General features: G+C 39.8%; 1 protein-coding gene across 3 annotated transcripts; it reads right to left on the bottom strand.

The window, feature by feature from the left end:
- Window positions 1–1,923: 1,923 nt before the first annotated feature.
- On the bottom strand, window positions 1,924–19,889 carry LOC131243303 (G2/mitotic-specific cyclin-2-like). Of its 3 annotated transcripts, none has more exons than XM_058242541.1 (12): window positions 19,807–19,889; window positions 18,411–18,474; window positions 18,159–18,288; window positions 18,011–18,070; window positions 17,849–17,894; window positions 17,415–17,600; window positions 17,182–17,322; window positions 3,927–4,016; window positions 3,618–3,839; window positions 2,822–2,923; window positions 2,552–2,730; window positions 1,924–2,163 (listed from the first exon to the last, which is right to left on the bottom strand). In XM_058242541.1, exons 2-12 carry the CDS (start codon window positions 18,433–18,435, stop codon window positions 2,016–2,018), a joined length of 1,329 nt encoding a protein of 442 aa, XP_058098524.1. In that variant the 5' UTR covers window positions 18,436–18,474; window positions 19,807–19,889; the 3' UTR covers window positions 1,924–2,015. The 3 variants fall into 3 exon arrangements, with proteins under 3 accessions (XP_058098524.1, XP_058098522.1, XP_058098523.1); XM_058242539.1 differs by lacking the exon at window positions 19,807–19,889 and adding an exon at window positions 19,445–19,736; XM_058242540.1 differs by lacking the exon at window positions 19,807–19,889 and adding an exon at window positions 19,445–19,734 and having other exon boundaries at window positions 17,182–17,319.
- Between the last annotated feature and the right edge of the window lie 5,711 nt (window positions 19,890–25,600).

Raw genomic sequence — 25,600 nt, 5'->3', positions numbered from 1 at the left:
CACCTCATTTACCTGTTATTTGCTTATTGATGCTCTTGTACTATCGTGTCTTCGGTCTTCAGCTTCCAAAGGCTCAACTAACTATATGATACAAGGACTTACGTGATTGACAAATAAGATGCACAAATCAATGCACTAATAGACAATTCATTGTGTGAGCCTCAACTTTGATGTTGGTTGTCCATCATACATGGCTCACCTTGGAAGTGGGTCTCATTATAGCCCGACCCTTAATGTGCACCATTCATTATATAGGGCACAGCTTTAATTTTGGTCATCCATCAAGTGGGGCCACCATCAATGTTATTGTCCATCGTGTGGGGCCACCTTCAATATCCACGGATCATGGTGACCGATTAAGGGAATAGTACCGGCCTACCATGGCCCATTCTCATAAAAGATTTCTTTGAATCGCTCAACATGGTTGCAAATTGCATGGGAGCCACAATGGCATCCCTGCCTTGGTGCTTTCTTTTACGTGGGACTTTTAGACGTTGGATTATAGTCATACTTCAACAATCTAAGCAGTTTATATTATTGGCCATCGATGGAGATTGTTTGCAAATTGCATGGGAGCTACAATGGCATCCCTTCAAGAAGTTTGATTAGGAATTGATTATGGCTGATTGATTCCACCAGCTTTGCCACAACTGAACAAAACTCATTCAACAATCTCTCTCACAAGGGAATAGCAACTGCAAATTAGGAAACTAGTGGCTACCACATAGCGTTGTCCACATCTCTAATGAGAGCAACTCTAGCATCTTTGCCACAACTGCAACTCTAGCAAGCCAGTGTCTCTAATGAGAGCAGTTATGACCATCGATGGAGATTGTAAAACTGTGAGCAGAAAGCAACATTGTTTTCCTCTGCTTTCAATATTTTATTGGTTCCATCCAGTTTTTCCATCAAACCAACTTTTGCAGAGAATACAATTTGACATGAGTGATCACCTACAAGCTGCTTTTTGACTTCCCCTAGAATGAGAAAACAACTGCTATGGACTATGACAGAAACATTGTAAGACTGCATTTTAGGTGGAAGCAACTACAAACAGATCGCAGTGATTCCATCCTATTCCTTCCATCAAACCAACTATTGTGAGATTGCCCAAAGTGCCCCCATTTTGAGACGTTAAGGGGGCGTTTGGATTGTAAGTTACTTAAGCTACTTATGCCTAAGTAGCTTTCTACTTAAGCCGAAGTGCCTTTAAGTAAAAAAGTTACTTACAATTGATCTTAAACCAAACTTATCAACTGCTGTAAAAAAGTTACTTACAATTGATCTTAAACCAAACTTATCAACTGTTGTAAGTAGAAAAAGTAACTTATTTGGTGGTGGTATCCAAACGGAGCCCTAACCTATTTCCCTCTAGAAGAGTACAAGAAAATTCACCCACGACCCATTTTTACATGCATTTTTTTTCCCTTGAAAATATCAAAAGTGGAAACAATAATAGCAAGTATCTATTTCCTGAACACATTCTGTATCTACCAAACGCATCCAAGATTGCCTGTCCAATTGATGAACATGACTAACACATTCTTCTTGTGACCATAAATTATCAAATGATTCTCACATGTCCATATCTTTCGCTGGCTATAGTAGAAGATCGTAAAAATATTCAAAATAATCATCACTATTTTGGACAAGGTTATAAGAAACAAGGAAAATAAACACTCATAAACGATGTTCTTTACATGAAGTTTTTACCAAGGTGAGAAATGCATCTCTCTCTAACCACTTACATTATCTGAGAGCAGCTTTCACATAAACAAGGTACATCACCAAATATCCTATAATGTTTAAGACCGAGATTGAAACCGATGGAGAGAAATGCAGCTTTTCTCACTGAGAGCGGCCTTCCATAAACATAAACAAGGAAAGAGAACAAGCAATGTTCACTACATACAGAACAAGTAATATAGAGTTATGTTAATACTGTTCATGTTCATATTCATCAGTCATGTGCAACTTCTGTTGCATGCTCAGTGCATCCACCCTACCATCTGTGTTTAAGGAAAATGTGCATCTGAGAGGAATCGAGCCGGTTCCACTTTCGCAACAAACCCAAACTTAAAAGTGCTGTACTTGCGGTGTACCCCGGTGAGTTTCCCCACTGCCGCCCTCTGGTGGAAATCTACCATCAACCTGGAGCATTCTCTGTAGTACACAAACAGGTTAAAGAATGTCACTAAATGAAAACATGTTTTGCTAATTATCCATCTCGTCATATATGTGACGCCCCACCAGGCTGATACTATGGCCCAAGCATTTACTACACACATGCGCTGTGGCCCCCACCTGAGAACTAGACTGATTCTGAAGCCTAGGCATATACATACATGTGCACCCCGCCTAAGCATATACTCTTGTCATGTTGCCATGTGTGGCAGCGTGTTAGGTGGATGTGTTGGAAACTGGCATGTACCAGATAATTGGGGCTATGACATCTATGAGGAGGGGGAGCATATGCAGGCTTAGAGCAGCAAGCCTCTTAGTTATGAGACTTCGGAAGGAAAAGAAAAGGTAATTGAGAAAAAGAACTCACAGCAGCTGATCTTCCTTGTAGCTAGTATAGCATTCACTGGTCTTGGTCCAATGCCTGAACCCTCTGAGAGTGCACTGGGCAGTATAGATTGCAGCAGCGGCTAACAATGACGGCTGGAACTTGAGCATTTCATACTCGATGAGGCAAAGCTCGATCATGAAAAAGGAAAGGAGTTCAAGCTGTTTGATAGGGAAATTCTTATCAAAACCATTGCACTAGAATCCGGAGTTAGGCAATGCGATTGCCTGTGTGGAGAAAATATTATCTCACCTTCTTGTCATGGTATTGAGTTGCCTTTAGGAACCTCCTCATAAAAACATAAGGAGTCGGCACAGACATGTTGAACTGCAACGTATTGATCACTAGTTTCTCCTGCAAGAATTAAACAAAACGGAAGTGAAATAATGTAGAATCTAACATGAGGGGAAACAAAAGAAAAACTATTGTCAATGGTATTTATATGAGCTTTTTGCCAAGTGTACTTGGCAACTCTTACACACATCAGCAAGCAGGTCATGTATGTCATGTTACAACTGGGAAGGTGTGTGGGCTGTGCCATGTGATGACCTGACCCCAAAATTAGGCTGGTCAACTCCTCAGGTAGAACCACATATGTAAGAAAACAAAGGAGAGTTTTAACTGCCCCATGGATCCACATTCTACCTGATGAGCAAACCCATCCTGATCTTTGGACTCATCTGATGAGCAGACCCATCCTCATTTTTTAGGCCCATCCGATGAGAGGAGCATCCTATTTTTGAGCATGCCTTTTTAAAAAAAAATAAAAATGGCCTAGGTGTACAATGCTTATCAACTACATGATCAGTAGGAAAAAGAGAGTTACCATTTCTAGGACTTCATCCCTTGTATATGCTTTGTCTGAAATGAGAATTAGACAAACCATCCTGATCTTTGGACTCATCTGATGAGCGGACCCATCCTCATTTTTTAGGCCCATCTGATGAGAGGAGCATCCTATTTTTGAGCATGCTTTTTTTTTTTTTTTTTAATGGCCTAGGTGTAGAAGGCTTATCAACTACATGATCAAGAGGAAAAAGAGAGTTACCATTTCTAGGACTTCATCCCTTGTATATGCTTTGTCTGAAATGAGAATTAGATCCTCTACAACTGGTACGGACACTTCTTCATACTTGCATGCCAGAAGCATGGCAGTCACTCCAACCAACTGAAGCTTCTTCCTTACAACTGTCTGACGCTCTAAGAATCTGTCTATGAGGTTGACAGTCAGGAATAAGGTCTCATCCATGAGTTCAAATTTATAGTGCACCTGTTATAAAATATAGTTAGATGTCTGCTCATATAAAAATTCAGAACTACATAAGAATCATAAGATCGATACATCTATTTCATTTACCTCAATCAGCCAGTCAATCAAAATAGCCCTCATCTTCTCGTTGATGTCAGATTGGTGGGACATATAGTTTGGAGAGACACAGCTGGAAGCCTGCATAGAAAAATGAGTCCTTGTAATTATCTAATCACCTAGTATCAAGGGAAGGGTAGGATTCAAAATCCTACCCTCACCACATGTGTGATTCAGGACACTCCACATGTATGTGCCATGGCCTGAAAATCATACCTGCAGGTTGATTCCCCTTTAAGCCAAAGGCACATCTGATAACCAAACAGGTCCCCACTCCCACTACAGGAGTGGGGACCCACATAAGGAATGGCCCCAATCTTGCATGGATGTGGGTACTATTCCTGTTGAGTTCTGTTGTTAACAGGTGATGGTTTTGGCCTTGCTTTTGACAGTTCTCCATCACTTCAATTTGTGTGACATTTCAATATGTGCATTTGACATAACTCATATGGGTACCAATAGGTATTATGTAGAAACAATTTGAATTTGTAGTGTGTAGACTTAAGCCTTTAAAACTTATTGATAGTGATGAGAATCAATGGGTTCTTTAACCGGGCCACTCAGTAGCCTCAGAATTTCTCATGGAAAAAGCAGATGTTGAGGCCATTCACGCAAGGGTAGATTGAGGAGGATATTTATAGCACGCATGCAAACATGTCACTCAAGTATGAGAACAAGTCCAGTGCCTTGGTGAGTCCCGCCATGAGCATGTATTACTGAGAATCACATTGGTTCAATCGCCATGTAGGCCACACATGCATTTCTCAAGGGAGAAAAAGGAGATGTTGAGGCCAGGCCATTCGAGCAAGGAAAGGTTGAAGAAGGTTATTAGCAGCACATGTGCTAGTATGTTAATCAGAGGTCAGGGCAGTTATTGAGTCCCACCAGGAGCACCAAACATTAGTGTTGGTCCAAACATCATGTTGACTGCAAATACATTTCTTGCGGAAAAGCAGATACATCAAGTCTATTCAAGCAAGGAAAGATTGAAGAGTCTTATTAGCAGCACACATGCTAACATAGCATGTGAATGTAAGATCAACACTAGTTTTTGAGCGTCCCACCATGAGGCCATTCACCCAAGGAAAGATTTAAACCTATTCGCACTGCTAATGCTAACATGACATGTAAATGTAGTCATCGAGTGAGTACCATCGGGAACATGCACTAGGAAAAATTCACACTAGTCCAATAATCCGGCCGGTCCAACTTGAATGGATTAGATTATTTAATGGAGGAATAGGAGTGCGTACCATCGGGAACATGCACTAGGAAAAATTCACACTAGTCCAATAATCTGGCCAGTCCAACTTAAATGGATTGGATTGTTTAATGGAGGAATAGAGTTCTAGCTGTGATGGTAGCCTAAGATGACATAACACCTAGGTCAACACAAATGCTAACATGGCACATAAATGTGAGATCAGGGCCAGCCATTGAGAATCCCACTGTAACCATGCACGACCAAAAATCAATGCCGGTCCGTCATCAAATGGCCCACATGGTTATCTAGATCATCAATGTTTTTGTTTTGATCATCATTTCTCTCGGCTGTGTGCACCCCTCTTGGATGGATTACATTGTTTGATAGGAATGTTTTTCCCTACAACAAGTCTCAGGGGAGTCCATAATATCTTAAAGATTTAAGTATTATCCAAAGGGTTTTTTACACGTCCCCACCTTACGTTAGCAACATCCCAAAGCCTTTTTTCCAGCTAGTTTTATTTTTACATATTTTTTGCTTTTACGTTAGCAACATCCCGAAGCCTTTTAAATGGTACTTTAGTTGGCACAAATGCTAACATGGCACGTAAATGTGAGATCAAGGCCAGTCATTGAGTCCCATTGTAACCATGCACTACCAAAAATCAATGCCGGCCTGTCATCAAGTGGCCCACATGATTATCTAGATCATCGGTGTTTTTGTTTTGATCATCATTCTCTCGGATGTGTGTGGCGCTTTTGAATGGATTTAGATTGTTTGATAGGAATGTTTTTCCCTACAACGAGTCTCAGGTGGGATCCACAATATCTGAAAGATATAAATATTATCCAAAGGGTTTTTTACATGGCCCCACCTTATGTAGCAACGTCTCGAAGCCTTTTAAATAATGGTTACAGGGGGTGACCTATTGATCTCTTTTTTTGGGCTAGTTTTATTTTTACATATATTTTGCTTTTATGTGGTTTTGTTGGGTCAACAAGAGCAACTAAGTAATTTTATGGTGCTTTCGTGGGCTCTCTACAAAAAGAGTGGTTGTAGAGAAAGTAGGGAACTTTTTTGCATTTTACCATTTTATATTTGAGAGGGCTTTTGTTAAAGGAGTGAGGTTGGATGAAGCTTGTACCCATCCACCATAGTGAAACCCTTCCATCTCTCTCTCTCCTTCCATTCTCTTATTTCTATTCCCTCAATCCGGTTTACATTATTTAGTATTAGAGACTCCATTCAACCCATGATTCCGGTGTCCCTGTGGCGGAAAGATGTGGACAACGGCAGATGGAGGTAAATACCCAAACAAATGAAGAAATTGAGGCATTGAGAAGGCAAGCTGAGCAACTGGCCATCGATTGAATCGTCGTGACCTTCGTGAGCAATGTGAGCAACAATGTGATGATAGTTGGTGCTTTCGAAGATGATGAAAACCCCTTCTTTAAACCGTGCTCCACGTGATGGGTCCGGACAAGGAAGGATTCGAAGCCTAATCATTCCACATTGGGGGCGTTGTAATGACCATGGAATCAAGGTTGACCGACTTTCATGGATGCCTACATTCAGATGAGTTTCTTGATACAAGTTCCTTAGAGAAATTCTTTGATTTTAAAGATCCCAAATTAAGGTTTTGTGCATCAATTTGGTGGGATGATGTTCAAAATACATGAATCCAATGAGGAAAGGAAGGTTCCACATGGTAGAAAACGAAATCCAAGTTGAAGGCAAAAAATCCCCACCAACGGATTATTCATAATTGGCATTTCGAAGATCAAAATTTACGCCAATGAATTGTGTGACGTTCGAGAGCAATGTTAGTGGTGCTTCTGAAGATGACGAAAACCCCCTTTTCAATTGTGCTCCATGTGATGGGTCCGGTGAGGAAGGATTCAAAGCCCGGTGATTCCAAATTAGGGGACATTGCAATAACCACAGAATTAAGAGGTCAGTGACATGCCCGACTTTCATGGACGCCTACATCTGGATGAGTTTCTTGATTGGGTACGTTCCGTAGAGAAATTCTTTGATTTCAAAGATCCCGAAAATGTGAAAGTGAAATTAATTGCTACCAAATTAAGGTTTTATGCATCAATATGGTGGGATGATGTTCAAAATACATGAATCCAATGAGGAAAGCAAGGTTACCACCACATGGGAGAAAATGAAATCCAAGTTGAAGGGAATATTCCCACTAACGGATTATTCACAATCGGTCTTTTGAAGATTAAAAATCTACGCCAACGAATCGTTGTGACCTTCGTGAGCAATGTGATGATAGTGCTTTCGAAGATGATGAAAACCCTTTTTCAACTGGCCTATGCGTGATTGGCCAAAAAAGGAAGGATTTGAAGCTCAAGCATTCCAAATTAGGGGACGTAACAATGACCATGGAATCAAGGATGACACATCCCTAACTTTCATGGACATACATCTAGACGAGTTTCTTGATTGGGTAAGTTCCATAGATATAATTCTTCGATTTCAAAGTTTCCAAAAACGTGAAAGTGAAATTAGTTGCTACCAAATTAAGGGTTTACGCATCAATTTGGTGGGATGATTTTAATACACAAATCCAACGAGGAAAGCGAAATGGGAGAAAATGAAGTCCAAGTTGAAGGAAAAATTCCTACCAACGGGGATTCTGACAATTGGTATTTCAGAGATTTGAAAATCTACGCCAAGGAGATAACAATATGGACAAATACATGAGAAGAATTTTACCAACTCTCTTCAAGGTGTAGCTTAAATGAAAGTGAAGAGCACTCGATTGCCCATTACGTTAATGGCCTCCATATGCCAATCCAACACAAGCTAGCTTGCAAAATATTTGGAAGGTGTTAGACGCTTATCAATTGGCCCTTAAGAGTATAATCATAATTAAAGTGATGCAGCTAGAAAAACTTGGGCGAAAAAAAACTCACACGAAACTCATGGGAGAGAGGCACACCAAGTGTTTGTGGAAGTGCTCTAATGGACTCTAGCAGTAGGATGGACTCAAGCTTGCTTTTTTTGCTAATTTTACAATAAAGAAGGGGCCCGATGGTAATGGTGGTGTCTCTTTAACTCAACCTACTCAAAATTTGGATTAACCGTTCAATTAATTGCTTCAAATGTAAGCAACCCGGTCATAGGTTGCATGATGCCCTAAGCATTGAGCTAAGAATTTAGCCGCTTTTAATGAGGAAGGTGAAGTGAATGAAGACCACATGGAATTTGATGAGGAAGGTGAAGTGAATGAAGACCACATGGAATTTGATGAGGAAGGTGAAGTGAATGAACCACATGGAATTTGATGATAATGAGACAGTTTATGATGAAGATGACCATGAAGTGTTTGATGAAATGATCGAATCGGATGAAGTGAAGTCTTTGTCATTCACAAAAATTTGGTTGCTCAACACTTGAAGACTAATATCTTCCGTACAGAGTGCATATGTGATGGGAAGGTATGCAATGTCATCATGAAAGTGGGAGTGTTGAAATTTTGGTCTCCAAAGAGATGATGGTGGACAAGCTTCACTTGAAGGTGGAGGAGCACCCTAAGCCTTACAAGATATCATTGTTATGGACCGGATTCTTCCGTACACAGTGCACATGTGTACTAAAGGTGGTGGATAAGCTTCAATTAAAGGTGGAGGAGCACCCTCATTAGCCTTCAAGATATCATGGGGGCAATGAGGTATGCATTTCTAACTGATGTCTCGTTTCTCTTACTATTGGAAAAACATGTAAAAATGAAATATGGTGTGACATTACCCATGGATGCATGCCATTTGTTGTCAGAAAGGCCATGGGCAATATGATAGGAACTCCAAACATGATGGGGAAAAAGAACACCTACACATTTTGGAAGGCTAGTGTGAAGGTGATTTTTGACCCGATGAAAGAGGAGTTTACTATCACTTGGCATTTTAGCTTGAAGATCTACTTTGGCCCAATTGTAAAGAGTTGCATAAATGGGGCATGTGATGGCATTTTAGCTTGAAGATCTATATCTATATGTAGATGATGCCTACTTTGGCCTAATTGTAAAGAGTTGCATATATGGGGCATATGATGGGCTCCTCTTCAAGAGGGTCCAACTATATGTTTCAGATTGTTCACTTCGACATGCTATTATTGTGCGCAACTTCATAGTGGTAACGATGGCCCTAGTGGTAGGAAAATATTTTTGGCAAAGTTATAACAACATGTGTCTCGGTATGTGGAATTTTTCATGCTTTCAAGGGACACACACAAAACATGGGACTCTACATGCCATGGTTGATTCCTATGTTTCCTTAGACCGATATTAGCATGGACTTTGTTTTGGGGCTTCCTATAACCCAATGAGGTATGGATTCTATCTTTGCTATTGTGGATCGTTTCTTAAAGATGGGCTCATTTTATTGATTGCAAGAAGACCATGGATCCTATACACTAACTTGTTCTTCAAAGAGATAGTTTGCTTGCATGGTGTATGGAGACTCAAAATTTCTAAGTCATTTTTGGAAGAATTTGTAGAAGAGGATAAACACTACTTTACAATAGCACATATCATCCCCAAATGGACGGCTAAACCGATGTGATAAATAAAAGCCTTGGAAACTTGTTGAGAAGCGTTGTAGAGGACAAACCATGACAATGGGACTTGATTTAGCACAAGTTGAGTGCTGAAAAAACCTTTTTATTGGGGAAATGGCTTTTTGAGGTTTGTTTATGGAAGGAAACCCCCCCAATGTTTCCTTGGACCGATATTAGCATGGACTTTGTTTTGGGGCTTCCTAGAACCCAATGAGGTATGGATTCTATCTTTGCTATTGTGGATCATTTCTCAAAGATGGGCTCATTTTATTGTGTAACATCTCGGAAAAATCCGTACAAAGACCCGAGTATCACCTTAGGCAGAAATCACTCGGGACCAAATCCTTTAGAAATTAGACAAGAATTAGCTAGTGCTAAACTAGAGTACTTGTGAAATTAGCACTAATCACTTTAAATATGATCTGCAAGACCCAAAACGTGCAGAGTCATTGACGCTACTTTACCCTGAAATCTAGAATCAATCTCTAAACCCGGTTGCCCTCGGGAGCACCTTGAAACTCCGTATCGAACTTGGACCGTACGTCGAAAGTCCGATTACCCCAAAACTATACGGTTATGACCGCATTACTGGACTTGACAACCACCTTGGAAATCAAGTTGTAACACTATCCAGAAACGCACAACTTGAGCCCGGAGCGAAGTGTGTGAGAAACGCGAATATCTTTAGGAAACGAACTGAAACTTAAGTGAATTGATTCGTTTCACTTGCAGGCCAAATCTAAGGATTTAGACCGTTGGAATCTGACCCAATTACACCCTCGAATCAGGATAGGATAAATTTCCAACACATGTCAGTACACTTGTGGCCCTGATCGAGTATCGGTGACCATTGAACTGAAACTGGTCCTCCGCGGTCGATCTGTAAACCCGATCGGACCGAAGTCTTAGCCTAACCTAGATCCACTGTCAGGAAGCTTAAGTCCGATCGCATGTGGAAAAGGGGCCTCCAGAACAGCTCCGTTGGATCGGAACAATCCACTTTTGGCTATAACCTAAGTATACCATGGCCTTGGGGCCATTCCCATCAGTTCTGGGCCTATATAAGGGCCTAAACCCCTCTCTCTCTCTCATTCCATACGAATTCCTAACCCTAGGAGAGAGAAGAGAGAGGAAAGAGAAGGAAAGAGAGAGAAAGTGAGAGAGAGAGTTGGCGTTTGCTTCTGGGATTCTTCCTTGACGCTCCACATGCATAACAGCCACATCTATATCGCTTTTCTGGTGATTCTGACTCCGTTCGTAAGTAAGAAATCCTAACCCTAATCTGTTTTAGGGTTTCAAATAGAGTGAATGATGAATTAGCTAACCTATTTCATACTTTAGGTTGCCGTTGTGCCGTAGACAACAAATTAGAGAACGAACTGAGTTCGTTACAAGTTTACTGGCGAAAGGCGCGGACTATAAACGTTTAGGTTATGGTTTTCAAGGCTTTCAATGTCGGCAATGATTTATGTCTGACTTGATTGCTATCACATATGCCTAGATACAATGTTTTCCATGTGTTTGTCGAAATGTCTGAATGAGTATGGAATTATGATTTGTGCTTGCCATGATTTCTGATTGGGAATACCTGATTGTTGTATGTATGGCAACTCCTATATAAAAGGATTTTCTATAACATGTGTTTTAACTGATTTATTACATGTATGTAATAGGTGTAGTCTAGGTGTTTGATAAAATGCCTGAATGAGAAAACGCTTGTTTAAATGCATGTAATGAAGGTATTGAGATAGGATTCTCAATCCCCTTATCTATGGTTACAGTTTCTCTATGTAACCTACCTACCTTACTACTATGTAATCGATGGATGAACTGCCTATGTATGGTAACATGTGTAGTATGTGTAATGTTAAAATGCTCAAATAAGATTTATATTCAAATTTGGTTGTCATATGCTGGCTTTGGTTGTACATGTGGATGTTAATGTTGGAGTGTGATTGGGGCTACGATGTAGCCCAGGCAATCAGTAACAGTTTATGTTCGATGGCCGAATTGATTTAGCCACGATGGATACGTTCGACGAATCTGAGTCATATGTCATTTGACGGCAGTGGTTAGGCCACGTGGAATGCTTCGATTAAGTTGACGTATGCTCATACCAATCGAGCTTGTCAAGCAACCCGATTGGCCTAATGTATGTTCACCATGTATGGACGCTACTGCTTGAATCTAAGGTACCAAACTCACCAGTGAAAACCCGTTTAACCTTGGTACCTTGATCTGCTAAGACTCATGAGCGGGGCATGGTGGTATGGGACACCGTGGTCGAGCTGTAGCATACGCTGGGGTGACGAGCCTCCCCGTAGTGTCCAGTGAGCAACCCAGACTCGTGAACCGAATACGGTGATATGAGACACTGTATTCGTGCTGTCGGCCTACGATCAAGTGACGAGCCTCTCGTAATGACCTCGAGCATACTCTAAACTGCGCTGAAGTGACGAGCCTCTCTGTGGCAACTTGGAATCATCTATCGTATGTGAATGACTAGGAGTGACGACCCTAGATGGATCAATGTTTGGGTATATAATATAAAGGGAGGTGCCTTAGCTTCCCAATCCCGCTGTATGAAAAAGGGCTAATTAAGAACTTGGATAACACGATCATGCATCACATTGCACGGTGCTTTGGCGAGGAAGTGCAAGTTTACTGGGAGTGGTGCATGCCGCGATCGTAAGATGTTGTCACAAGAGGGAGTACAGGTGAGGGCATGCATCATTACAACATATCATTCTTGCATTAACAAGAGTACTTAGGACATGAGTGTTGTATTGCTTTATCATTACTGCTTGACTGAATTGATAACATGTTAACCTTTGCTTCATAGTTCCACTGAGTTGATCACTCACTCCAACGTTCTGGGATAGTGTTGTACACACCAACCAGACTCTGTCTTAGCTGCAGGTGATGGTGATGCTTATGAAACAGAGCCGGACTATTACGATGACGAGGAGGAGCTCTCTTATATGCAACTCTCTGGTGGGTCCATGTAGACCTGGAGTTGCGCTGACGGGGCTACAGGGTTTTGGGATAGAGAATATTACACTTTCTTATTTTGTTCATTTTAGAACTGAACTTGTAATTATTTAACCTAGTGACATTCATACTCTGAGGGCTTGCTATTATTTTTGAATAGTTTATATACGTATCACAGTCTTCCGCTAGCGTACTTTAATTGCCTCTGGAGTATGATATGCTGTTTTGGTATAATCCCATTCATATTTAAGGCACTAATACAAACGACATTTAATCATCATTATCTATGTTGTATAAGTGATGCGTTGGAACTTAGGAGTTGAGTCTATGCTCGACCCCTGATTTTCAGGGCGTTACATATTGATTGCAAGAAGACCATGGATCCTATACACATTGCTAACTTGTTCTTCAAAGAGATTGTTTGCTTGCATGGTGTATGGAGACTCAAAATTTCTAAGTCATTTTTGGAGGAATTTGTAGAAGAGGATAAACACTACTTTACAATAGCACATATCATCCCCAAATGGACAGCTAAACCGATGTGATAAGTAGAAGCCTTGGAAACTTGTTGAGAAGCATTGTAGAGGACAAACCATGACAATGAGACTTGATTTAGCTCAAGTCGAGTGCTGAAAAAACCTTTTTGAGGTTTGTTTATGGAAGGAACCCCCCAACCATGTCCTAGACTTGGCCCCTTCACCGACTGTTTTAGGGGGGACAAGCAAGGAAGCGGAGGACATGGTGATGAACATGTATGACATCCACGAACAAGTGTGGAAGAGAACAATAGAAAAAAAGAGGATGCTAACATGCTTAGGCATTCCAAGGTGTTTGTGGAAGGCAATTTGGTTATTGTGTACTTGCGCAAGGAATGATTCCTGACCGACACCTACACCAACAAAGTTGAAAACCAAAGAAAGTTGGCCCATGTTGACTATTGAAAAAAATCAATGACAACGCATATCGGATCGAGCTACCAGAACTTACTTTTAACGTGGTTGGCCTTTTTGAATTTGACGAAGATGTTGATGAAACAAACTCGATAGTCGAATGATGCAAATGGAGGGTTATAATAACTTTTCTTTTTTGCAAGTATTATTTTTACATGTATTTTTCTTTTTTACAGCTTTGTTGGGTCAATAGGACCAACTAAGTAATTTCATGGTGCTTTCTGGGGGGTTGCAACAGCTTGTACCCATCCACCATAGTGAAACACTTCATTTCTCTCTCATTCTTCCATTCTCTTATTGTATTTCTATTCCCTTTGCCCCACTTGCATCAGTTGTAACAAATTGGCCTCACTTAAAGGGTCAGGATCATCTGATTGGCGTGATTCTTGTACCATGGCTTTCTCAATGAAAGAATGGTTCAGATAGGCAATAGCTTACCTTGTGTGCGATTTTAAAAGGTTTGGGGATGTTAGCAAACCTTTGTCTTAATATTATATACCCATCCACCATAGTGAAACGCTTCATTTCTCTCTCAATCTTCCATTCTCTTATTGTATTTCTATTCCCTTAGCCCCACTTGCATGAACATGCATGACATGCACGAACAAGTGTGGAAGAGAACTATAGAAAAAAAGGGGATGCTGACATGCATAGGCGTTCCAAGGTGTTTGTGGAAGGCAATTTGGTTATTGTGTACTTGCGCAAGGAATGATTCCCGACTGACACCTACACTAACAAAGTTGAAAACCAAAGAAAGTTGGCCCATGTCGACTGTTGAAAAAAATCAATGACAACGCATATCGGATTGAGCTACCAGAAGGCCTATCTCACCTACTTTTAACGTGGTTGGCCTTTTTGAATTTGACGAAGATGTTGATGAAACAAACTCGATGGTGGAATGATGCAAATGGAGGGTTATAATAACTTTTCTTTTTTGCTAGTATTATTTTTACATGTATTTTTCTTTTTTACAGCTTTGTTGGGTCAATAGGACCAACTAAGTAATTTCATGGTGCTTTCTGGGGGGTTGCAACAGCTTGTACCCATCCACCATAGTGAAACGCTTCATTTCTCTCTCATTCTTCCATTCTCTTATTGTATTTCTATTCCCTCAGCCCCACTTGCATCAATTGTAACAAATTGGCCTCACTCAAAGGGTCCATCCACCATAGTGAAACACTTCATTTCTCTCTCATTCTTCCATTCTCTTATTGTATTTCTATTCCCTCAGCCCCACTTGCATCAATTGTAACAAATTGGCCTCACTCAAAGGGTCAGGATCATCCGATTGGCGTGATTCTTGTACCATGGCTTTCTCAATGAAAGAATGGTGGTTCAGATAGGCAATAGCTTACCTTGTGTGCAATTTTAAAAGGTTTGGGGATGTTTGCAAACCCTTGTCTTAATATTATATACCAATGTTAGTGAAACTCATACACATCAATGGTGGAAAAAAACACCTAATTCTTGTACCATGGCTTTCTCAATGAAAGAATGGTGGTTCAAATAGGCAATAGCATACCTTGTGTGCGATTTTAAATAGGCAATAGCATACCTTGTGTGCGATTTTAAAAGGGGATGTTTGCAAACCCTTGTCTTAATATTATATGCCAATGTTAGTGAAACTCATACGCATCAATGGTGGAAAAAAACACCTAATCATGCACCAGTGGGGGAAGAAGGTTCCAGGTGTGATTGTAACTTAAGATCGCAAGTGGAGTGGTGAGCTTTGTTGTGTGTATAAAATGGGCATATGATAGGAGAGGAGCACTAATAATTCTTTTGGGGATGTTAGCAAACCCTTGTATTAATATTATATACCAATGTCAGTGAAACTCATACGCATCAATGGTAGGAAAAAAAAACACCTAATCATGCAACAGTGGGGGAAGAAGGTTCCAGGTGTGATTGTAACTTAAGATCGCAAGTGGAGTGGTGAGCTTTGTTGTGTGTATATAAAATGGGCATATGATAGGAGAGGAGCACTAATAAATTTTTTCTGTTTTGTTCATTCCTTGATTTTTTAAAGATGTTTGAAACTTACTAGCACCAGTAAATTTGACTGAAACTTACTAGCACCGGTAAATTTTATGGGTGTTATTTTGAAAAATATTCCTATCAACATCAAAGAATTTTATGTGTTACTTTGAAAATTATTTCGTATCAATTATACCTTCAAAAAAAGGTTTATGTGTTGTATAAAGTGGGCATATGATAGGAGAGGAGCACAAATTCTTTTCTCTTTTGTTCATTCTAAAAAATATTACCAGTAAATTTGACTGAAACTTACTAGCACCGGTAAATTTTATGGGTGTTATTCCGAAAAATATTCCTATCGACATCAAAGAATTTTGTGTTACTTTGAAAATTATTTCGTATCAATTTTACCTTCAAAAAAAGGTTTGTGTATAAAGTGGGCATATGATAGGAGAGGAGCACTAATAATTCTTTTCTCTTTTGTTCATTCCCCGATTTTTTAAGATCTTTGAAACTTACTAGCCCTAGTAAACTTTATGAGTGTTATTCTGAAAAATATTCCTATCTGCATCAATGAATTTTATGTGTGACTTTGAAAATTATTTCGTATCAATTATACCTTTTTAATAAAAAGGTTTGTGTATAAAGTGGGCATATGATAGGAGAGGAGCACTAATAATTCTTTTCTCTTTTGTTCATTCCCCGATTTTTTAAGATCTTTGAAACTTACTAGCCCTAGTAAACTTTATGAGTGTTATTCTGAAAAATATTCCTATAGGCATCAATGAATTTTATGTGTGACTTTGAAAATTATTTCGTATCAATTACACTTTCAAAAAAAGGTTTATGTGTATAAAGTGGGCATATGATAGGAGAGGAGCACTAATAATTCTTTTCTCTTTTGTTCATTCCCCGATTTTTTAAGATCTTTGAAACTTACTAGCCCTAGTAAACTTTATGAGTGTTATTCTGAAAAATATTCCTATCTGCATCAATGAATTTTATGTGTGACTTTGAGCTGACGTCGTAAATCTATAGTTGTTATTCTAAAGAAATTCCTATTGGTATTAATAAGTTTTATGTTTTACACTGGACTAATTATTATGCTACACAAACTAAAGAGACAAAAACTGACAAAAGCAAGGGCATACCATAAAAACAAAATCAACCGACATAAGCGATAGGATAGGATCAGTACGGAAGAGCTCATATAGTTTTCTCATTGGTTCTCCTTACTTTTATTATTTCTTAGGGTTTTTCTCCAGAAAAAAATTCCAAGAAACAAATGCCAATAATAAAAGAAAGAAATAAATAAGCACTATTCTCAATCAAATGTTGAAAGAAATTTTATTTAAAAAAGGACTGAAACATGAAGGGATCTATCAATCCAAAGAAAAAAGAAACAAATGTACTTCTATAAAATATGCAATCACAAGAGGATGTTAGGAACCTTTTTAAGTATGGACAATGTGAGAGACAACTAGGACAATGTATGAGAAAATGTGATAACCATATGTGGTCTCCAAACTAATAGTATGGAAAATGTGATTACCTCAGCTTGTCTGTAGAAGGTATAGATGTCCTTAACATAATCAATAACAGCGAGTGGATTATTGGAGTCACAACTATCAATATCTAGCATTGGCTCTGGCACTATATCCTCCATCTCAACCTCGATATCATACTTATCCTGCTGTCACAAAATGTGATGCTTTAATGAATAAAAAAACTCAAACCCCTGATTTATGAAAAATATAACTGGTTTAAAGTGTTGGTTCTACAAACCAATTGTTCCATTTCCTCTAATATTGCTTCTGTTTGCTTCACAAATGCTGGCAATTCATTAGCCTCCATATAGTCATCCACATCTATGACTGTAAAATTTTCTTTAGGATTTAACATTTGTATCGATGGGATTGCTTTCTTATGTTTCTCATTGTCAACCACCAATTCATTTCCTTGATTGGAATCCTGAAAAGAGAGAGAAAAAAAATTAGTCTGAAGAAAGATCACAAACCATGACTAGAAAATAAAAAATAAAAAAAAAAATCATCTGCAACTTACTTGTATCGATGGGATTGCTTTCTTATGTTTCTCATTGTCAACCACCAATTCATTTCCTTGATTGGAATCCTGAAAAGAGAGAGGAAAAAAATTAGTCTGAAGAAAGATCACAAACCATGACTAGAAAAAATAAAATAAAATCATTTGCAACTTACTTGATGAGAATGGTGATGTTTGTTTACCAATGAAGCTGCGAATTTCCTGAACCAAAACAGTTAAAACATAGTACAAAAAGCTCAATCAGCAGACAATTTTGATTTTTTTTTTTTTTATATAAAAATGGAAAGAAATTTTTACAGGAACGGTCTCTTGCTGACCTTGTGATGGGTCGATGTCCTACAAAATGTTGGTGGTTCCTTTCATCGATGGCAGGTTTTCTGCCAAAAAAAAGAAGAAGAATAAAATGGAAATTAGAATACGAGGCATGCCATTACTGAAAGTAAAGATAAGGGTTCTATAAAATACTCTGGTAACCCCCTTTTGCTGATTGCGCAAGGATAAGGGGGAGGAGCACCCGTAAAATTCTTGATTTCCCTCAATGCTCTGCGATTGTTTCCCACTTCTGCAGCAGATTTCCCACCCTCCATTCGAATACCTGTCAGATGAAATAAAGAAGGAAAAAAAAAAAAACAGAAAGCAATTAATTAGGGTGGAGTTAAAGATCGGAATATTGAATCCATTCATTTAAAAAAAAAAAAAAAAGTTCAACTGATGTACCTTGGACATTCCCAGGCTTAGTCATGATTGGATTAGTCTTGCCATATCCATCTATTTCTCTTCTCTACAATCACAAAAAAGGGAAGAACATTTAATTCAAGAAATCTTCGAACACAGCAGAAAAATCAACCCGAAAACCTCACCAGAACCCCTTAATAGAACAAAAGATCTTCATCACGAAAGAAAAACTCAAAAGATTTAACGACTCCATGTAAGAAGAATGAAAAATAAAAAATAAAAAATGTAGAAACAATCAAAACTCACAATCTTTAAAAACCCACATCGGTAAAGAAAATCAGAAGTTTTTTGATCTGATAAAAACAATTCAAAAAATAAAAATAAAATGTAAAAACAAAAGACAATAAAATCTGAAAAACAATTAAACTCAATCAATCTACAAAACCCACTTTACGAAAGCAAACAAAACGCAAGAGACCTAAACTAAATACACATCAGAAGAATAAACCAAAACATTTTTTTTAAAAAAAAAAGCCACTGAAAGAACAATCAAAACATCAAATCTAACAATATCAACAAAATATGGAAATTCCACATTAGAACATTCAATCAATCAAAAAAAAAAAAAAATCCCACATCGGAAATTAACCCAATTTTTATTTTATTTTTTTTGAAATTTTAAAATCGAATCTACGGAATCCCCCTCTAAAAAAACGAACCCACATCGAATTAATGATCAAAAGGACAGATAATAGAAACACCCAAAAGATCTAGAAGGGACACTGATAAGAAAAACGATCAAGACCAAAGATAATACAAACCCCACATCAGAGGATGTGATGAAATACAAATTTAAAAAACCCACATTAGAAAAGGCAATTAAAAATCAAATCATGAAAATACCATATAGGAAAACAATAGAAAAAGAAAAAAGAAAAAGAAGTGCAGAGTTCACATCAAGAAAGCAATCAAAACTCGAAATCAATCAAAGCACAAAATCCACAAAAATGAAAACCCATAAGAAGTCCAAAATCTACAAAATGGAATCCGCAACTCAAGACCCAGATTCTTCCAACCTCCATTTCCAATATTCCTCAGTTCTCTTGATCGGATCCGATCCAATTGTTATGATTCCACTCCTTCTCTGGCCGGAATTCCGATCGAACGGTGGAGAGAGCGAGAGAGAGGGCTATGAAAGAATCCCCATGAGAAGGGGTTCCAATCTCATTTATCTCTGATTCTTCTCTTCCTTTGATATTCGGCTTTTCGATTTGTGCAAAAGAAAAAAAAAAATGGCTGGAACGTGAACATGAAAAGGGGACGGAATATTATGTCCGTAGATCCGCTTTTAAAATCCAACGGCTAGTGAATTGCGACCGTTGGATTATATCATTAAAGCTGGGAAACAGACACGTTGGTCTGGGTTCCTAACGGTTACCTTGCATGTGCTTTCAAAAATTTGAGTTTGCTGTCTTCGTAGAGAGACTCGCTCCTTCGAGACATTCCTCTGTTACCCCACCTCTTGGGGATCCAGACCATTCATGTAGCAGGACCTAATATGGGTATCTTAACTAGTGAAAATCCTCACCGATTAGAGATTATTTGTATTCCTCGATTGATAAGTGAAATATTGGCGGTTGGTTCTTTCTCGCCTTTGTGGATGGTGATGGTTAGAGATCAGTGAGATATTTTCACGGTTGATATTTTCTATGGTGGGATCTTCTATATGAATGGACCGGATTGATCCTTTGTGCAGCCGAAGAAGCGAGTCTCCTTGTGATTGAAGGTAAGGATTTGAGTTGCGTTAAGGGCTAGCCTAGGAGGACTCCCGCACCATGCGCTGTCTTCAGGACCGGATTTACCTACGGCAATTTTATACGCAGACACCCAAGCTCCGTGGGGTCCATATTGTTGTACATGTAAAATCCACTCCGTCCATCAGGTTAGAACCATTATGTGGACCGTCCATGGGAAATATAAGCCCTATTAAAAACTCATATGGATCAAATCAACAGCAACAATGTAAAATTGCTAGTAAAACCACTAAGTTCACGCTTTGTGGCTTGCCTGAGTTTTTCTATTAGGATGATTTTGCATCCCATATTCATCCTGGTGATTTAAATCTGATTAATGGCTTCGATGAAGTATATACTCCATGGTGATCCCACACACAAACCTATGGTTGGCATCGAATCCCCACTTTTCCATGTGGCCTGGATCATCTGATTTTTGGATCTGGATGATATTTGTCCTTGAGGCCTAGCGTTAAGGATAGAACCTGATAAACGGAGTGGATTTTACGTATACAACATAATGGCCCCACATATTTGGGTGTTTTACGCACTGCGTGAAACAAGTGCTGTAGAGGATTCCAGGACCTTTCTTCACACTTTCTAGATTTGTTAGATCTCCACCATACACGTCCCAACTATGTCAGGCTATGTGAATGGATCATAATCAATGATCTTAGATCTTTAACTATCTGATTATTCAGTTTTTAGCCACTCATTTGATACCGCCAACTGGACGGCTACGATCATTGGAAAGCGATATGAGATGTAAATTTCTGCCACGTGTATGGTGGACGAGTCACCACCATTTAAGAAGAAATTATTCAAAAGCACAATGTCTTCCCCTGTCCATTGCCATCCACGCAACACTCTCCACAGCCACTTGTACACGCAGCACGCGTGACAAAATGGCAATTATGCGAAATATCTGACCGTTGCATACAGTGGAAAAATGATGACGTGCAGAAATCAGGCCGGTCCACTTTCCGATGGGTCTATACGTAGACGTTAACGGTGCATGTGTTCTAAACAGCCCATTCTGGGGTGACCAACACGATACTAACGGCCAAGATTTCCCAGAAACTTGGCAAAGTTAGCCCCAGTGCCGCGTTTAACGATGGGGCGCGGATTAGGTGAGGGAGAGGCAAGAGCTCAGTGAGTGGGGCCCTGACCGTGGGACCCACTTAGTTGTATTATTTTATATCCACGCCGTCCATCCGTTTTTCGAGATCATTTTAGGACATGATTCCAACAATGAGGTAGATCCAAATCTCAGGTGGACCACACAGTAAGGATTGAATTCCACATTTAAATACTTTTTCGGGGCTAAAAAAGTTTTGGATCAAGATGCTGTTTGTGTTTTCTCTTCATCCAGGTCTATCTGATCTTATCAACAGGTTGGATGCAGATGAGCCCTAGGAAGTTTTTGAACTGCTGTTTTCCTGTGGTGTGGTTCACCTGATATTTAGATCTGATTCATTTTTGGATGGCCTAAAATGGTCCGAAGAAAATGAATGGACGGCATTGATTTACGACAGATAAATCAAAGTGGGCCCCACCGTCAGGGCCTCACCCACCCAGCTGTTACCCCTGCCTCACCTGATCCGCGCCTAAAAAGATAGGGGAGCGGATTAGGTGTGGCCCGGCCTCATCCAAGACGGTGCGGCCCTTAGTGTGGGGCCCACCTTGATGTATTATTCTATATCCACGCCCTTCATCCGTTTTCTATGATCATTTAGTGCACAAGCTAAAAATTGAAGCATGTCCAAATATAAACTGGACCATATCATGGAAAAAGTGGTGCACAAGCTTAAAAGAGAAATTTGCGACTGTACGACCCATTTATGGCCCATTTACGAGACCAAGCCCACCTTATTTTACCTTGCAAAAATAAGCCTCAGCTGTACGGATGGCTTGCCAAAGGTCGAAAATGCCCCCTGCTTTTTCCTTCAAGCGGATCGGCCGCTGCTCGAAGACGAGCGCTGGTTATACGAACGGTTCAAAAGAGATCAACGTGACATGGGCCCCACAGTGATGTATTTATTATATCCACAACGTTCATCCATATTTCGAGATCATTTCGGAGCATTATCCAAGCAAAAAAAATCATATCCAAGGAGCAACTGGACCACACCACAAAGAGCAGCAGAAAATTGATTTTCACCATCGAAACTTTTGTAGGGCCCACCATAACATTTATTTTCCATCCAATCTATTCATAAGGTCACAAAGACCTGGATGAAGAGGAAAAACAAATTTCGCAATGATCCAAAACTTCTGGGACCCCTAAAAGGGTTTCAATGGTAGACGTTCAATCTTCCACAGCCTTTTACAGTGTGGTCCACTTGATAGCTAAATCTGTCTTATTTGTCTTCCCAAGCGTTAGTACGAGTTTTCCAAATAGATGGACGGTTTGGATATAACACATACCTCATAAAAGGACCCACAAAGGCGGTGGGGATTACAACAAGGAAAAAAAAAGAAGCCTGGAATCTATGGCTACGGATTATAACCGTAGAGATAACCGCATTCATGCTTTTTCGATATGTCCTTTACCATGTATCAAAGGTCTTTCGGTATGTACTTCGATATGTCGAATGTCTTTCAATTAATCGAAAAAGGTCCAGAATTGTCCAGCAACTTTGCATAAAAAATATTGCAATTTTCGATTAATCGAAGTGTATTCGATATGTATCGAAGATATAGCTACAGATTATAGCCGTAGCCATAACTGCAGTCCGTAAAAGTCTATGCAAATTTTTTTATTTTTTTATTTTTATTTTTTTACATGGAGAACTTTATTCTACCTACAATTTTCTCTAATACATATTTATATAAATATGTATATATGAGCATATAAAAAAAATTTCTCTCTTTTTTTCATTTCTTTCTTTATTCATTTAACAAGAATATCTTCTAAACCAAAATTAGTTACTTGATGTACCCTATATGATTTTAGGGTAGGAGAAGCTACTTTAGCCAACTAACCTAGTTATTTTCCAAGATTCCATCAGGTCGATGGTCAAAAATCCATTTCATTTACTTTGCGGTCAATTTCAATCAGTTCATGGTTAATTTCATTCATATCATTTACTTCACGGTCATTTTCGTGCATTTCACAGTTAATTCGCTTCACTTCACGGTCATTTCCATGCATATCACGGTCATTCTCACCTATTCCGTGTTGATTCACGGTCATTTCGGCGCATTTCAGTGTCATGCCCCTTCACTTCACGGTCATTTCCGCGCATTTCACGGTCCAATCGCTACACTTCATCGTGAAATGCGTCGAAATGACCGTGAATCAACACGGAATAGGGGGAATGACCATGAAATGCATGGAAATGACCGTGAAGTGAAGCGAATTGACCGTGAAATGCGTGGAAATGACTGTGAAGTGAAGGGGCATGACCGTGAAATACGTCGAAATGACCGTGAATCAACATGGAATAGGCGGGAATGACCGTGATATGCATGGAAATCACGGTCATTCCCACCTATTCCATGTTGATTCACGGTCATTTCAGCGCATTTCACGGTCATGCCCCTTCACTTCACGGTCATTTTCGCGAATTTCACGGTCCAATCACCTCACTTCACGATCGTTTCCATGCATATCATGGTCATTCCCGCCTAATCCGTGTTGATTCACGGTCATTTCAGTGCATTTCACGATCATGCCCCTTCACTTCACGGTCATTTCGAGCATTTCACGGTCCAATCGCTACACTTCACCGTGAAATGAGTCGAAATGACCGTGAATCAACACGGAATATGAGGGAATGACCGTGAAATGCATGGAAATGACCGTGAAGTGAAGCGAATTAACCGTGAAATGCACCAAAATGATCGTGAAGTGAAGGGGCATGATCGTGAAATGCGTCAAAATGACCGTGAATCAACACGGAATAGGCGGAAATGACCGTGATATGCATGAAAATCACGGTCATTCCCGCCTATTCCGTGTTAATTCACGGTCATTTCGACGCATTTCATGGTAATGCCCCTTCACTTCATGGTCATTTTTGCACATTTCGCGGTACAATCGCCTCACTTCATGGTCATTTTCATGCATATCACGGTCATTCCCGCCTAATCCGTGTTGATTCATGGTCATGCCCCTTCACTTCACGATCATTTCCACGCATTTCGTAGTGCAATCGGTTCACTTCATGGTCATTTCCATGCATATCATGGTCATTCCTGCCTATTCCATGTTGATTCACGGTCATTTCGGTGCATTTCACGGTCATTTCGCACATTTCATGGTCCAAGTGGAACTGTGTCTGCCTAGTGGTTACACTCTAGTTTCGGCACCACCCAAGGTGGTTTGTCAATGAATATGGGAATGAGTTTTATCTGTAGTAGTTTTATAGTCTTTATTTGTAGTTCATTTATGCAGCGATCTATAAATTTCACCATGCTCTTGAATTCTAGATGACAATTCCATCGGTTCTTTCTGCAGATGTCTCGTCTACGATGATCCTGACTCTTGGTCCAGTTATAGGCATTTTTACTGCAACCAGAATCCCATTGACTGGGGAAGGGTTTCAAGTGGAGGAGGTGGGCCACCATTCGCTGATCGAGAAGCTCGATTTAAATGAAGAAGGGGGAGGAGATGGTGATGGAATCGAGGGTGTGTTGTTGTATGGGTCAATTGAGAATGACTGTCCATCATCATCTGGTAAAGAATCTCTATTAATCGAAGTGCTCGAAGAAGGATATGATAATGGACTGGAGGATGTGATATTGCATCGGTCAATAGAGCAATCATCAAGTGAAGGATTTGAAGTGGAGGTGGACCACCATCTACCAATCGAAAGGATTAATCTGCATGAACAAGGGATAGGAGATGATGACAAACGTGAGGATATGTCATTTGATGAGTCAATAGAGAGAGGGCCAGTTTCATCATCTAGTGGAGGATCTGAAGTGAAGGAGGTGGGCCACCATCTTAAAATTGAGAATATCTATTTGCATGAAGGGGGAGAAGGAGATGGTAGTGATTTAGAGGGTGTGTTATTCCATGGGTCAATAGAGAACGAACTGCTATCATCATCTCGAAAAGTATTTGAAGCGGAGGGAAGCCACCATACACTAATCAAGGGTCTTGATTTACATGAAGGGGCAGAAGGAAATGGTAATGCACTGGAGGGTATGTTACTCCATGGATTCATAGATGAAGGGCCGCCATCATCTTCTGGTGAAGGATTCCAAGTGGTGGAGGTTCCCTACCATCTGCCTAGCAAGGAGCACGGTTTACATACAGATGGGGGTGCAGGAGATGTCAATGAGCGAGAGAGTGCATCATTCAATACATCAAATGGGAAAAAATCCCAACCGTTGCCTAGTACAGGAAGTGAAGTTGACAAGGTGGGCCATCATCAGCAAATCGAAGAACTTGGGTCACATTTGGCAACCGCAAACGATGTAGTAGCACAG

Source organism: Magnolia sinica, chromosome 4 (genome assembly GCF_029962835.1).
Source record: "Magnolia sinica isolate HGM2019 chromosome 4, MsV1, whole genome shotgun sequence".
Taxonomy (NCBI): Eukaryota; Viridiplantae; Streptophyta; class Magnoliopsida; order Magnoliales; family Magnoliaceae; genus Magnolia; species Magnolia sinica.
The sequence above is the reverse complement of the archived record's forward strand: the minus strand, read 5'-3'. Positions and strand labels throughout refer to the sequence as shown.

Excerpts from the sequence above, each read along its gene's own strand:
- LOC131243303 (XM_058242539.1), bottom strand. Across the intron at positions 17,895-18,010 it reads GGACATCGACCCATCACAAG|GAAATTCGCAGCTTCATTGG; the intron begins GTCAGCAAGAGA and ends GTTTTGGTTCAG. Across the intron at positions 2,731-2,821 it reads CTCAATACCATGACAAGAAG|CTTGAACTCCTTTCCTTTTT; the intron begins GTGAGATAATAT and ends CCTATCAAACAG.